Consider the following 15976-nt stretch of genomic DNA (forward strand, 5'->3'; position numbering starts at 1 on the left):
AAAGCGAGGCTTGGTTTAGGAAGACAGCATGAATGGAGCTCAGAGCGAGTCTTGGTTTAAGAAGGCAGCAGCAATGGAGCTCAAAGTGAGGCTTGGTTCCTGACCAGACCAGCAAATACAGCTCAGAGCAAGGCTTGGTTCATAAGAGGGAGGCGAATTCTTCCCAGGAAGAAGATACAACACGTTGCCTTGTTTACATTTGGAAATAAAAGAGATATTGGTGGTGGTATGTTAATGACAAAACAGTTAAAATAAGTCCGCAGTGCTCACACTGTACTTCCTGTGAATAATAAACGTTACCTTTTGTTTTAGGGTATTGTCTATGTTCCTGCTGTTGTCTCTACCGACATGGAACCCGCAGAGGACCTGTTTGAAGGCATCGTCATGAGCGAGGAAAGGTGTGTGATTATACGAAAGGGGTTGGTTTCATTTTTATCTGCTGCGCTTATGTAGATATTGCTGGTCTGTCTGTCACTATGTGACTTCAGGTTCATTCACATCATTGTGGTGTGTTAGTGCGATGCGCTAAATCTGAACTCTGAGGATTGCAAAAAACATACCCTTGCAGTGGAGCCTCCCTTGCAAGGGTTAAAGAAGAACTCCTGAGATTTTATAAAATGTAAAGTGACACTATACTCCGGAGTTAAAACTTAAAATACATTCAAGTACCTTAACTAATAACAAAAATGTATCTTATTTGTGTTTCACTCGGCTGTAGATCCTCCAATCATCTCTGAATTGGTGCTGACACTGTCCTTCCTTCTGGAGGGTGGCTACTTTTGTTCCCCATGGTCCTTGTGTGTTGTACAGTAGTCACCACTACAATCTCAGTACAAATTAGTAAAATAAACATGAGATTGTAGTCCATCACAATCTCAGGATTTATGTTGATAGTTATGGTACTTGAATGCATTCATAAGAATTCACTTCTGAGTTTAGTGTCACTTTAAGGCAGACCATTCATTCACAACCAAAACGCACTGAAAGGGTGCATGCAGCATTTTTCAGCAATGTGGCCATAATGCACATTAGGGAATGTGTGTTGGGGTGGATTGTGAATGGGCCTTTCCAAATAGCCAACAGATGTCCAGGCACACCCTCGTATTTTCATAGAAGTAATATTTTAGTATAGTTTTCTATGTTTTATGTCCCTGGGCTCGTGTCCTGGCTACGCTCTGACCTCCTGCTTGGTGCTGCCGTGTTCCAGTATCCAGTTCCTGCCTGATGGACTGCAGTCGCCTAACCCACACATCCAAAACTCAGTATTGCCTGCAAAATCAGCCCTCGTGCCACTTCTCACATTACCTGTCCCCATTGCCAGCATACTACCCAACTGTCCCTCATTTGGAATCAAATCTCCTTTTCAGTTGTCCCTATTTTTAGTCTGATGTACAGACATCAATGAAAAGTTTTATTCTGCACTAGAACCTTTATCTTATCTCTTAATTATCGGAGCTGTACGTGCCGGCTTTTTCTCGTGTGAATGAGGCCTAAACGATCAGGAGCTGCCAGGACATTCTCCTGATCAAGTGACAGCCAGGACAGCGGTCACATCATCAGGACTCTGCCTCCACATTCCAACAGTATGATCCAATAAAGGACCGGCAAGAGGTGGCAGAAAGGGGTTGAGTCTGTGAGGGGGACCACACGGGAAGGGAAGCTGGAAGCCCCCCCCCCCCAGCATGGATTTGGGCTTCCAGCTATTGTTAGTATGTACAATCCCATCTAAGTGCAGTTTTACCCATCACAGGGGCATTTGTATTTTAGGATTGGCACAAACGCCTATGCTCATATTTTTAATACTCCTGAGTAGCATCCATGCAGGGTATAAATGAGCACAGACACCTGTGTTCTAGCGGAAGAATTTCCTCTATAGCAGACAGATCAGAGTGTGCAATACGATCACGAGAGCAGTGACAAGTGTGGGCAGCTGTCAAATTGCCTGAAGTTAATGAGAAACCCAACAATCCTTCCAGCTTTGCAATCCTCCAGTATCTGTGTCTGTCATCAAATCTGTCATGCTGATGTGCAGAATTTAGGAATAGTTACAGCCTGCGTGTGAAAGCGTGACTGCAGACATGTACTACTGTCCATACAGTTCATTACAAATCAGTTATAAAATGAAGGTGATCCTTCCTTTTGCCATAAATTCCTTAGCTGTTATTTCATTTAGTATTTTTAGTACTAGGAAAAGTTTATATGACACCTAACATGATGTGATCATCATGATACAGCTCAGTTACTGCACCTCCTAGACTAGTGGGATGGTTAGTCAGGTTACAAAAAGTCAATTAAGTTCAATACCCTGAAAACCTGCATATACAGGTGAAACTCGAATAATTTGAATATCGTGCGAAGTTCATTTATTTCACTAATGCAACTTAAAAGGTGAAACTAATATATGAGAGAGACTCATTACATGCAAAGCAAGATAGTTCAAGCCGTGATTTGTCATAATTGTGATGATTATGGCTTACAGCTCATGAAAACCCCAAGAACCCCAAATCCACAACCTCAAAAAAGTAGATTATTACATGCAATCAATAAAACAAGGATTGTACATAGAACAATATCGGACCTCTGAAAAGTACAAGCATGCATATGTACTCAGTACTTGGTTTGGGCCCCTTTTGCAGCACTTACTGCAATTACTTTTGCATGATATTCTAATTATTCGAGTTTCACCTGTACAGAGCACTATACCCACAGTTCATCCAGAAGAAGGTAAAATAAACCCTAAAGTTGCCCATACACCTATAGATTATCTGCAGATTTTCTATGGTCAGATGGAAAAAGTGCAACAGATTCCTCCATCTACGCTAAACTGTGTGGATGAAGGAATCTTCCGCTGGGCCAAGCTTCAGTATCTGGCTAGTCGGCCCCGCTGGCTCCCAAAATACCTGAACAATGCCGGCATCCAATCAGAGTGTTCACGCCAGCGGGGGGGCCGACTAGCAAGATACTGAAGCTTGGCCCAGCCGGAGATTCCTCCATCCACACAGTGTAGCGTAGATGGAGGAATCTGTTGCACGTTTTCCATCTGACCATAGAAAATTTGCAGATAATCTATAGGTTTATGGCCAACTTAATAAAGCATGGTCTAATTTGCTCGAACAGGGCCTTTCTGAACCCTCAAAGTATCCCCTTTGCCCTCTTTCCCCTTTGCCCTCTTTCCCCTTTGCCCTCTTTCCCCTTTGCCCTCTTTCCCCTTTGCCCTCTTTCCCCTTTGCCTACATATCCTACATATACTCCTCTCATGGTATGTGCTTGCCTGCGTCACTTCTTTGCAAAAAACAGGTTCTCTTTGATGGTGTAACGTTTGTTTTCTGCCTCCTGCAGGTACCATGGGGAGGGATATGAGGAAGGCTTTTCAGAAGGGAAACATGTTGGAGAATCGGAGGGTAAACGGTATGGTGCCGTACATGGGGCAAGAGCCGGATCAGAGGTAAGCTTCTCATCGTAGTCTAAACCTAGAACCAGCCCCTGCAGAGCAATGACTTGTTGATGACACTTCTGGGACTTGGAGGAGAGGAGGGCTTTCATAGATCAGTAATAGTAGCATACAACCAATGCATTCCTGAGCAGCAATGCGCTGTTACATTAACTAGAAATTTCATTTCATGTCAAAGGCATTCACAAGAAATAATACGTGAACTTTGAAATGACTTCAGATAGTCATTTCCTCAATTGCTGTCGGTCTTGTGACCGGTAGCTTTAGTGCTCTGACACCAAATATAGATACCTTGTCAGTACACCGTGTGCTGCTCATCCTTTAATTATAGCTCCTTCGTGTCAGGCGGTGTCTTTCCCAGCCTTGCTTTCATTGTAGCCCGGAGATTGAACTTTGTCTAGCCGCTTCTTCCACTGGCGGAATGACTTTTAGTTGAAACGTTTTCATTTCAGTAAACTTGCACAACACTTCAACCTGTTTTCAATGAAGTTTTGCCAGGAGTTAAAGGACAACTGTAACTTTAATACCGTCATCGTGTATGCTGTCTGTCTGGTAAAACGCCATACTACTTGTCCCAACAATCGTCATTGTGCAGCCTTGCCTGGCCCCGCACAGACTTTCCAAGGAAAATGTCTTGCCAGCACCTCTTCCTGCTGCGCGCACATGCTGTGGCTATGTTCATTTTATGGATGAGCTGTACATATGATGGGCTCCAGGTGCCTAGCGGAGTATGTCTCATTCATAGAAATCAATAGGACCACTGTACTCAAGATACAGTTGTCCCTGCGCAAATGCACTGTGGCTCAATTTAATTCCTATAGATGTGCCATGCTCATGATGTTCCTCAGCCACCTAGCGGAGTATGGCTCATCTGTATAAATCACCGGAGCCCCTGTATTTAAGGTACTGTTGTTCCTGCGCACATATACTGTGGCCCCCTTTATTCCTTTGCATGTGCCATGTTCATGATGGCCTCCAGCCACCTAGTGGAGTATGGCTCATCTGTAAAAATCAATGGGGCCACTGTACTTATGGTAACAGCTATCCCCGCACATGTGCGCTGTGGCCCCGTTTATTCCTGTGGATGTACCATGCTCATAATGGCCTCCAGCTGCCTAGTGGTGTATGACGTTTATGCATAGAAATCACTGGGGCCACTGTACGTAAGGTACTATTGTTCATGTGCAGGGGCACCGTGACCTATTCATTCCTGTGGGTGCCCCATGCTCACAATGGCTTACAGCCGCCTAGTGGATTAATGGTCATTCGTAGAAATCAATGGAGCTACTGTACTTAAGGTACTATTGTCCCTGCGCATGTGCACTGTGGCCACTTTAATGCCTATGGATGTGCCATGGCCATGATGGCCTCCAGCCACCTAGCAGAGTATGGCTCATCTTTGCATGCACGCTGTGGCCCCATTCATTCCTAAGGCAGTACCATGCATATAATGATCTCCAGCCACCTAGCAGGGCATGTTTCTCTCCAGGTGACTACCACGCGACTTAAGTCCGAGCGCTGTACTGCACATGGTCGAACTATCCAACCGAATGTAAATATGCTGCATTGCACAACCCTCTCTGTTCCTGCTACCGCTTAATTTATCAATTGTATTTACTTTTTAATTCTCCCTCGTATTGTATTATTTCTAAATCTGGTAAACGTGTAATATGCTTAACAGATCAGTCAGTAGACTTTATAATAATGTGCGTTGTCAGTGATTATTTGTTCTGTCTTTGATTTGTTTTTGTTTTTTTCCTCCAGTTGGGCTGTTATTTGGGATTTGCCTCTACGTGGCGACACCTTCTTACGCCGGGTTCAGATGATAAGCAAAGGTTTGTCTGTCTGTGCTGTTTTATATACATTGGGAGGGATTTATCAAAACTGTAGCAGACAAAATCTGGAGCAGTTGTCCAGAGCAGTTGTCCATGGCAACCAATCATCTTCTCTCTTCAGTTTCTTCAGTTAAGCTTGGAAAATAAAAGAGAGAAGCTGATTGGTTGCCATGAAAAGCTGCTCCAGATTTTGTCTGCTCCAGTTTTTATAAATTCCCCTCAATGTATAGCTAATATATCGATGGGATCTCTAAAGCTGAATGCCACGCAGATATAAAATACATAAATTATTGAAGCTCTGTATTTTATTAATACATCGTTACATTTATGTTTAGGGTTTCCTATTCATGCTGATTAACCAAGGCAGTGGGTGAAACCAGGACCCAGCTAAGTGAAGGAAAGGGGAAATAAGCAGCAGCATACATGATAAAAGCAGCAATCTACAACAAGTACATTACAGTTAAAAAGCTTTCACTTGGGCTTATTCTGAAGAAGTTTCGGTGAAGAAATCCCTGAAGATTTTGGACTCTGAAGGGGTGCGTATTAGGTGCTTCTTCTTACAATGCAATCTTGTTTTACAGCAAGAAGATTAAAACACTGGACTCCCTTATCAAAATGATTCAGAGTTTTCCCTGTGATGACCCATCAAGTGAGAAACTCCAGGAAGACATGGCAAAGATCCGTGGAAAGGTGAAACAGGTGAGTGGGGTGCTGTAGGTGAGTGGGGTGCTGTAGGTCAGTGTGGTATAGCAGGTCTGTGGGGTGCTGTAGGTCAATGATCCATGGAAAGGTGAAACAGGTCAGTGTGTAGCAGGTCAGTGGAGTGCTGTAGGTCAATGTGGTATATGTCAGTGGGTTGCTGTAGGCCGGTGTGCGACAGGTCAGTGGGGTCATGTAGGCCGTTGTGTAGCAGGTCACTGGGGTGCTGTAGGTCAGTGGAGTGCTGTAGGTTAGTGTCTTGCAAGTCAGTGGAGTGCTGTAGGTTAGTGTCTTGCAAGTCAGTGGAGTGCTGTAGGTCAGTGTCTAGCAAGTGAGTGGAGTGCTGTAGGTCAGTGTCTAGCAAGTCAGTGGAGTGCTGTAGGTCAGTGTCTAGCAAGTCAGTGGAGTGCTGTAGGTCAGTGGAGTGCTGTAGGCCAGTGTGTAGCAGGTCAGTGTGGTGCTGTAGGCCACTGTGATATAGCAGGTCAATGTGGTATAGTAGGCCACTGTGGTGCTGTATATCAGTGCAGGTCTATACGTCAGGGTGGTGCTGTAGGTCAGTGTGGTATAGCGGGTCAGTGTGGTTTAGGAGGTCAGTGCAGAGCTATACGTCAGTGTGGTTTAGGAGGTCAGTGCAGAGCTATACGTCAGTGTGGTTTAGGAGGTCAGTGTGCTGCTGTAGGTAACAATGATGGTAATCAGGCTGAGCTAGATGATGGTGTAGTAGAGATTTTTTTTCTTTTCCTCATGGGTGCCTCTGCTACAATATGTTTTGTTGAGGATCTTGCCTGACATACTCAGTCCACTGGAAGACCATCTGACACTTAACTCCGTGTTTTCTACATTTCTACATGTTTTATGATGCGATGAAGATGAATAACCAAGATCTGGGTTAAGTGCTCGTTTTGTCTAGGGGGCACAAATAATGCTGTTTTACTCACCTGATCCTCGGCCCAGCAGAGGTCAGTACTCGCCTCCACCTCCTCCGCTCCAGCTAAGCAATGTTCCTTAGCATCCGCAAGTCTAAAGCAAGTCAATTTACTTTAGAAGGGATGACATCAGCGGGCCTTAGACCGCTAGACCCCGGGAGAGAAGAGGCTTTGGGGACCGGTCAAGCAGCCCAGAGGGAGCTGGCTAAACCGAAGATCATGTAAGTAAATCTGCTTTATTTGAGCCCCCTAGACAAAATGACCACTTAACCCTTTGTAATGCAGGGGTAGCCTCACTGCAAGGGTCAGTTTGTGATTTCTTTAACTTTCGTAAGCAACAAGTCTAAAGCTGCCCATACACCTTGCGATCATCGGACAAAACTTTTTTTTGTATGGCGGCCCCATCCTGCCTCGTTTATCGCAAGGTTGGATCAGCGGTAATTAACAGAAAAGCATCTGGATGAAATGCGGTAATCGACCGCACGTATTTTCGTCTGCGCATGCACAGTGTAAATCGAACGAAGTTTGACGTACGAAAACGCCACCAACCTTGCGAAAATCGTACGATCGACCGAAGTTTTCTAACCTGCTGGTTAGTCAAAAGTCGATCGATTTGCACACTGTCCATCAACCTTACGAGTATCCGACGAAAACGCGTTCGCATACGAAAATCTGCCGATATTCGTAAGGTGTGTGGGCAGCTTTAGACTTATCCTGTTGTAGTATACACTGTCGCTGTGTGTCTGTCACATGAGGTTTTGTCACATAACAATGATTGACCCTCTGCAATATTTTTACAGGTTTGCTCCATGCTGAACATACAGCCTGATTTTACAATGCATTATGAAGGCTCTGGACTATCCTTTTGATATGGCAGCTGTCTTGCTGTGAATGTCTTACTGTGCCACGTGGAAAGAAGGGCTAGTCAGGTGTGTTCTGGAGTGCTATTATTGGGCCGGGACCAGAAGATGGGTCACTATGAGAAGAATTGCAAGTGATGCTTTAAGGCAAGGTTGTTTAGACTTGTCCTCAAATCCCACCAACAGTGCGTGCCTTCCAGGTAACCTCTAAATGCACAGGGTGGAGTATTTGGTATCACACCAATCCAATTAAACTATGCAGACATGTACAAACCATGCATTTTAGGCCGGGTCTTCACCATGGGTTTGGAAAACACTACTTTAATAAGAGCTATAGTGTGTTTTGAGTGAATACCCCTTTTGGAGTGGTTGTTATAACCAAAAAGATATTTTCTATGTCATTGTAACAGCTTGCAGATCATTCTGCCTCTGGTAGCTGTCAGTATAATATAGACAAGTGCTGAGATGAAAGCAGTTATGCCGAGACAATCTACTGGTTTTAGTTAGTCTGGTGTGACTGGTAGATTTTCATGCAGTGCTTGTGCAAAAAGTCTGGTCAGAACATTCGATAACGCCATCAGAGACTTGACGAACGTCATTCAAAATTTACAGGGTTATTCACAAAAGGGTGAAGAGTTTGGAGAAGGCAGGAGAAATGAACAATCTAGGACAGGGGTCAGCAACCTTAAACACTCAAAGAGCCATTTGGACCTGTTTCCCACAGAAAAGAAAACACCGGGAGCCACAAAACCCTTTTGACATCTAAAATGAAGATAACACGGCATATATAGTTTTTTACCCGCCTCCTTACTGAGAAGCCTGTTGGCAGTGCGGGGCCCCGGGACCCAGCACTGCCGCATATTCCACCAGGGGGCTGCCCAGGACCGGACCTCACTGCCCCCCCCCCCCCCCCACCCCCACACCCACACAGCCACAGGCCCCAGGGGTAGTTCCGCCCCTGGACAGGGAGCCGCAGCAGAGGGATGAAAGAGCCACAAATAGGCTCCGGAGCCGCAGGTTGCTGACCCCTGATCTAGGACAACATAGCTGAATTGGAGAATAATTCCTAATCAGCTATGTAGTCCTAGATTGTTTCCTTCTCCTGCCTTCTCCAAACTCTCCACCCTTTTGTGAATAACCCCGTTAGTTTGATTTTAACATTTGATTTTTGAAATGAATGGAGTTTCCTCGTACAAAAGCCACATTCACTGTTAGAATTTTGTTAATTTGAAGAAAAAAAAATCTTCCATCCCGCTCCTTCGATTTCTTTCATTACTAGGGTCGAAAATGATAGTCAATTTGACACCATGAGCTATTAGAAAATCGAACAAACATTCTAGAAATGACCATTGTCGAGCGATACTTCAATCCGTGTATACCCAGCTTCACTGAAGAGAGACAGGAGCAGTAAAGTAAAGCCATTTTGCAGTACTGCTGAGCTGGAAGCAAATGTCTACACATGTAATTAGCAAATATGGCTGCATCTGTATCTGCAAACAGAAACGAGTCTCTTCAAAACAATAATGTTAAATTATAAGCAAAATCCTTAATGGCCTATATGGTGACTCTGTCATTTAGCATTTACCCAGCAGAGTTATCAGTTGATCCTGTCAGTAGATCCATTATTTTCCCAGATCCTATAACAGACCAAAGTGTCCAGTGAAAGTGACATCAGGGTTGGGACAAACCGTATAACACTACTGGAGGGGCTTACAGTTGTCAGCTCTTATTGTCATGATTTAAGCAATTTTTGCCGAAAGGGCTTAAAATGTGTTCGCCTTCAGTGTTTGTCACATACTTGAAGTCTATCTAGCTGTAAGTGTCCATCTAAGGGCCGGTTCACACTAGTGGTTAATGCACTGTTTATTATGCGTTACCACAAATGCATTGGGCTCGGCTATTCTGGAATAGGAAATCAATGACAAAAGTTGAAAAAAATATTTTTTAAATGTAAAGTCGAAAAAAAAAATAATAAAGATTAAAAAAATGTAAACGTGGGCGGAGCTAGCAGTGACAGCTAGCTCGGCCCAACTGTTTCCTATTGGCTGGCACCTGCCAGAGTCTTCTAGCAGGTCTGGGCCAGTGAATAACAACTGTGCGGAGCACGCCGTGACGTCATGGCCAGCTCCACCCAGTTGTTATTGTTTAATGACAGTTCAGCGTCCCCAGGTCATTTGGGGATGCTGATCTGTCATTACAACTGGGCGGGTCTCACGGCTGCTCTGCCCAGCTGTCATTTGCGAGAAGTTCGGCTGGCTGTTCGCCCCTCTTCGGCTGTCACTTTGGCTCAGTCGAGCCTAAGCATATGCCTTCAGCTCGTCTGCCTTCGGGAGCTGTACGGGCTATTTGTGCCTTCGGGAGCTGTATGGGCTATCTTCGCCCCAAGGTATAAATGTGGAGCAGGAGTGGGCAAGAGGTTGGGGTAACTGCCCAAACATGGCAGTGCAAAAAATTGAATAAAAAACAAAAGTTGTACAAAAAAACAGAAAGCCAGTGTCATGGCATATACTTTGGGTGACTTCCTTTTTTCCCGTAGGTGGGTGCAGCTTGTTGATCGCTGTAGTGTCATATGAAATGACCTTCGAGTAAAACACCGTATGTGGAAGTGTGCTCCGTCCCAAAGACAGTGTCTAGGATGCAAAGTGAACACATGAAGGGCCTTGCCCTAAGTAGGCAGTAACTGCATTGCAGACAGGCAGCAGGTTTTCAAGCCTTCTTTTTGCGCGGCGGACTTTTTGATGGTGAAGATGTGGACGCAGGGGTGAAATCAGTTTGCAGTGTCAGGGCGTAAGCATGCGCCTCAGTTGCCGAAGTGAAGGATTTGTGATGACCCTCCGATGTAGAAATCCGAAGCACCGCTGGGTACGCCATATTGAATTTTATGCGGTGGGCCACTAGCAGCTGGCAGCTCTCATGGAATGCTTTCCTTTGCTTGGATAGGATGGCCGAATAATCAGCGAAGACCAGGAGTCTATGGCCATCTGCTATGAACTGACGATGAGAGCGATAAGCCAAAAGTATATCCTTTCTATCCGCGAAATCAAGGTACCTGACAATGACAGGTCTCGGCTTCTGCTGGTCTCGGGGTGGGCCGAGTCTGTGAGCCCTTTCTACTTTACATGGTGTTTTAAGGCCCAGCGCATGTGGTATAACTCGGGAGCAGAAGTGATGTAGCTCGCCTGGAGGTACCGATTCCGGGAGACCTATTACCCGCAGATTGTTTCGCCTCAGACGATTTTCAAGGTCATCTACCTTGTCTAGTAAGTACCCGACTTGTTTGTCAGATTCAACCCGTGACAACTGAGTGTCCCGTATGTGGTCTTCCAGTTCCCCCACCCTTTGTTCCACTGCTTGTATGCGGCCTGCCTGCGTGTCCAGGGCCTGATTTATTTTGCCCATGTGGTGCTGTATAGAGTCGGCGATAATCGCCATTAGATCCTTTTTCAGGTGCGCTGCCACCGCAGAAGCTAGTGCCTGGTAGTCTACCCCAGTGTCAGATGTTAGCGTGGGGGGCGCGCCTGTCTGCATGTCTTCTCTGGGCTCGCTCCGGTCCGCCATGTCGGGAGATTCACGTGGAGAGGTCTCGAGCGGAAGAATGTTCCGTCTAGTTGACTGCGGCCTCGATAAGAATTTGTCCATCATCCACTGATCGATCCCGGGTGATTCGGCTGCAGAAAGGACCGGGTGAGAGCGGTATTAGGATGTGTTCGTTAATTAGCGGGACGGAGCACTCTCGTACACCGCTACTCCATCGGGCGGAAGTCTGAAATATTTTTAATAAAAGGAAATATTGTGCTGTTGTCAGGGTTTCTTACCCTTCCTGGTCCTGTTGAGGTGCAGCATGTCTTCTGTTGCAGTGTCTCCAACACTGTTTATTCCTCTTTGGCAACCTCCTATGACCAAACCCGGACACATCATCATTCTGGAACTTCTAGCAAACTCCTGGCAACGTCCTGTCTCAGAGTGATGATGCAACACCAGCTCACTATTTAACCTTCGCCTTGTCCGTTTTGTCTCTGCCTATGCGTGTGTTCTGATCTACCAAGTGCTCTGCAGTTGTTCCTGTTCTCTGTGTATACCCCTGGCTCTGGCTGACTGATCTCCTGACTCCGGCTGCTGTTTCCGTTCACTCTGCTCTGTGTTCCCTGACCTAGTTCGGCTGACTACCCACTTTGGCACCTGACCTCTGGCTTGGCACTGATGACATCCTGGACTTCCTCTCTTGTTGTTTTTGTTTTGTTTTTTTTCCAATTTTCTTTGTTATTTTCAATAAACTTCTTTTTATTTTTTTAACTTGAACTTTAGCTTTCTGTCTGTTTTCTTGGCTCCCTGACAGCTGTGTTCTATAATGCCATTTACAGCTTAGGAAAAGATCACATTGTCTCTCACTTCCAGGTGCACTGTGGATATTTGACATCATTAGAGATTTTTAAGGGGCTATTATTTTCATTGAATTGACTTTTCGTGAGATAAAGGGATCAGCAGAAAGCAGAACACGGTTATGTCAGAAGAAAATATGGCTGCACCCATGTACATATCCAGTATAATCGCTAACTATACATATAAAAAGGGTTTTGAAAACATTAACCCTTTATTAAAGTCACATTTTCCCCCCAATGCTGCTTTAACTGCTTGAAGACCAGGTGTTTAGATCCCCTACCTGGCCAGGCCATTTTTCAGTGTTCAGCGACCGCATGGCGCGCCCGAGCGGGTGGATGTAACAGGACGTGTATACACGCCCAGTTACATCCAAGAAGCTCCCGGCAGGCCGTGTATACACAGCGGCTGGCCGGGAGGTAGTTAAGGACTTACCTTAAATGGGGCCTCTTGATCCGATCATCTTCTTTCCTGTAGTTTTCAGCAGTCCCTCGAGTTCTGGTGCCGGTCTCTGATCCAGCGCAGACTCCCGTCTCTTCCTGTCCTTCGGGGTCTGTCAACGTGCACGCTGTCGGCTGCGCATATTGGCTAACCCTGTGTCTCTCCTATTCTCCTGGCCGAAGATGTTTTTTTTTACTTGTTTAGTAACTTTTTTTATTTTATTTTTCTTATGTTTTTGCATATACAGGTGAAACTCGAATAATTAGAATATCGTGCAAAGTTAATTTATTTCACTAATGCAACTTAAAAATGCTAGCATAGATATATGCAAACAAAAATGAAGGTGTAATTGTACTTCAAAGCTATTTACAGTTAAAGGAAAACTATGGGGTCAGGGCTATTCCCCATAGTTCTCCTAAGGGTAACGGGAGGACACAAACTAGCGTCCTCCCGTCACCCTAAGACAGTCCCTCCCCTGTCACGGCTCTCAGGTTCTTGAAGTGAGCGACCGCCGGTATGTGTTCGCTCACTTCGATCTACTGAGCCGGCCTGTGACAGTCTCATTGTCACAGGTCGGCTAGAACTACGAGGATGAGTGAAAAGCACTCACCTCATAGTTCTCCTTTAGGCTGGGTTCACACCTAGGCGTATCGCATATGCGCGCTTGTCACGCGTTTTTACAGCGATTCGATGTAAAAAAAACGCGCGACAAACCTGCGTTTTCCAGGGGCTACCTGGCTGTATCCCAATGGATATGCGCAGCAAATACGCCCCAAAGAAGCTCCCGTACTTCTTTGGCCGTAGGGCGTTTTGCAGCGCGTTCCTACGCGCTGTAAAACGCCCAGGTGGGAACCATGCCCATAGGGAATCATTGGTTTTCACATGTTGAGCGTTTTACAGAGCGTAGGAACGCGCTGCAAAACGCCCAGGTGTGAACCAGGCCTAAATGAATCAATATAGTTAGATGTAAACCTGTTGCTGCATTACTTTTCTGCAGCCAGTAGATGTCACTATAGCATTACAGATCCTTATAAATGTTGCAACATATTGGGTGTCACCTACTGGTTCTGATTGATACTGCAGCTAGGATTGTATTAAGCATGCACGACACCAGGGAATATGGCCTGAAAGTACCATTTTTCTTATTAGTTCTTTTAAATGTTTTTTTATTGAGTATAAGCTTAAAATAATAGATATTATTTGTCAATCTATTTACTGCCAAATTTTTCAATGTTGTTTAGTATGGACAAATTATTTTCAAGTCCAAATGGAAGTCTTGCTTTTTATACTCATTATGGAGTCAGGCTGCATAACAAGTAAATAATGTTGCTTTTTACTAATATTATTACTATTGTTATGTGTTAAGTAAAACTGTAAAGCTGGCCACACACCTATAGATTATCTGCAGATGTTCTATGGTCAGATGGAAAAAATGCCACAGATTCCTCCATCTACGCTAAACTGTGCGGATGGAGGAATATCCCACTGGGCCAACCTTCAGTATCTTGCTAGTCGGCCCTTCTGGCTCTTTGGATGCAGGCATTGTTCAGGTATTTTAAGAGCCAGAAGGGCAGACTAGCAAGATACTGAAGCTTGGCCCAGCCGGAGATTCCTCCATCCGCACAGTGTAGCGTAGATAGAAGAATCTGTTGCACTTATTCCAACTGACCATAGAAAACCTGCAGATACTCTATAGGTGTGTGGCCAGCTTTGGAAGCTGCCCTGGACCACTGCTTTCACACAGGTAAAGCTGCATTCACTTTGAACGGCCAATCGTGTGCATGAGCAGAAAAAGAAACCGGATTTAAACTGCCTTTATTCTGTGAGCTAAGGCGACATTCACTAGTTATATAATTACTACTATTTAAAGGAGAAGTATGAGGTGAGTGCTTTTCACTCACCTCATAGTTCTAGCCGACCTGTGACAATGAGACTGTCACAGGTCAGCTCAGTAGATCGGGAAGTGAGCGAACACATACTGGTGTTCATTCACTTCTCGATCCTGTCACGGCTCTCTGCCGTGACAGGGGAGGGACTGGATTCCCCCCTCCCCTATCCACCAGCGCTGACTGGCGGAACGGACGGGGGAGGGGCGGGTACAGCTGGCTCTGCCTCTAGATAGGCAGAGCCAGCTGTCACTCACGCAGCTGGGCGGATCTCAACATCGATGTTGGGATCCGCTCCGGCTGCGGCGTCTCAGCATACCAAGAGCTGAAGCTCGCGGTATACTGAGCCTAAGGTGACGGGAGGACGCTAGTTTGTGTCCTCCCGTTACCCTAAGGAGAACTATGGGGAAAAGCCTTAACCCCATAGTTCTCCTTTTAAACAGTTCCCATGTGTGGCTCTGCCAGGCTAAATGTTTGCAGGAAATACAAACTATCTAAGCATCACTTGCAATAAACTGTCAGTGCAGTGGCTATGAGCAGGACAATAATGGTCACCTTGTAGCCCCTGATGGGGTATGTTCCTTTTGAGTCTATATATCCTGTTTTAAATATGGACCAACATGTTTTATAATGTAATACATTATATATAATAAAGAAAACAAAATGAAACCTTGAGATGGATAAAGCATTGACTTTACATTGCTGCAGTACACTAGTCTTCCCTAGTCCCTTTTATCAGTCATCTGGTGACTCTGGATTGTGCTTGCTTGTGATGCCGGAACAAACCCTGCAGGCACTTTGCTGTCGTCTCTGACATATAGAAAACCTAATTAATACAGTACGAAGTGGTGTCTCATTCCTACTAATCAGATTCAAGCCTGCCTTGGAAGTTTGTAAAAAAAAAACAGGTAGTTGGGCACTGGACCCTGGCATAGGTAAGTATCGTATGCCAGAGTCCTATGTGATGGAATGTAGAGGTTTACAATGGCATCTTTCTAGTGTACCATGGCCATGAGTCGGTCTCTAGTATAATGTCTTTGAGTTGATAGTGAAGGGGGTGCCATTATAATCTTACCATCCAGAAAGTGTTTTATTGGTCACAAAGGTGATTAAAAAAGCCAACACGTTTAGGAGTTTCAAAGAGCCCCTTCATCAGGGACACAATATAGCAAAGAATGGTTCAATCAGCATTGTACTTATAAATACAATAGTCATAAGCTAAAAGACAAATTCTTTGTTAACAACAAATACATTTATGTTTAACTTGTGTTATTAAATTCTTCTTTCAGTCTATGGCTATTAACTAAAAAGTCAGCAGCTAAAAGGAATGTAACTTTTGACTTTTAAAAAAACATACAATAACAAGCTCATGGAGTCCAATGTTGTCTACCTATAACCCAAAGTCTCCTCGTTTTGTTTTCTTCTACTGTTCCGCCATCTTGGATTTGGGAGCCAGCTGATTGATCAGAGTGACAATCGGCTCCCAAATCAAAGATGG

The 15976-nt window shown here is 44.9% G+C and overlaps 1 protein-coding gene across 2 annotated transcripts; it reads left to right on the plus strand.

Annotated features, from left to right (window-relative positions):
- Positions 1–331: 331 nt before the first annotated feature.
- ORAOV1 (oral cancer overexpressed 1) lies at positions 332–8019 on the plus strand. Of its 2 annotated transcripts, none has more exons than XM_018554522.1 (5): positions 332–398; positions 3340–3445; positions 5216–5290; positions 5872–5985; positions 7715–8019. In XM_018554522.1, the coding sequence occupies exons 1-5, from the start codon at positions 349–351 to the stop codon at positions 7781–7783; spliced, it is 414 nt and encodes a 137-aa protein (XP_018410024.1). In that variant the 5' UTR covers positions 332–348; the 3' UTR covers positions 7784–8019. The 2 variants fall into 2 exon arrangements, with proteins under 2 accessions (XP_018410024.1, XP_018410023.1); XM_018554521.1 differs by having other exon boundaries at positions 5216–5286; positions 5868–5985.
- Positions 8020–15976: the final 7957 nt, after the last annotated feature.

This window comes from Nanorana parkeri, unplaced genomic scaffold (assembly GCF_000935625.1).
Source record: "Nanorana parkeri isolate BGI_ZX_2015 unplaced genomic scaffold, ASM93562v1 scaffold163, whole genome shotgun sequence".
NCBI lineage: Eukaryota > Metazoa > Chordata > Amphibia > Anura > Dicroglossidae > Nanorana > Nanorana parkeri.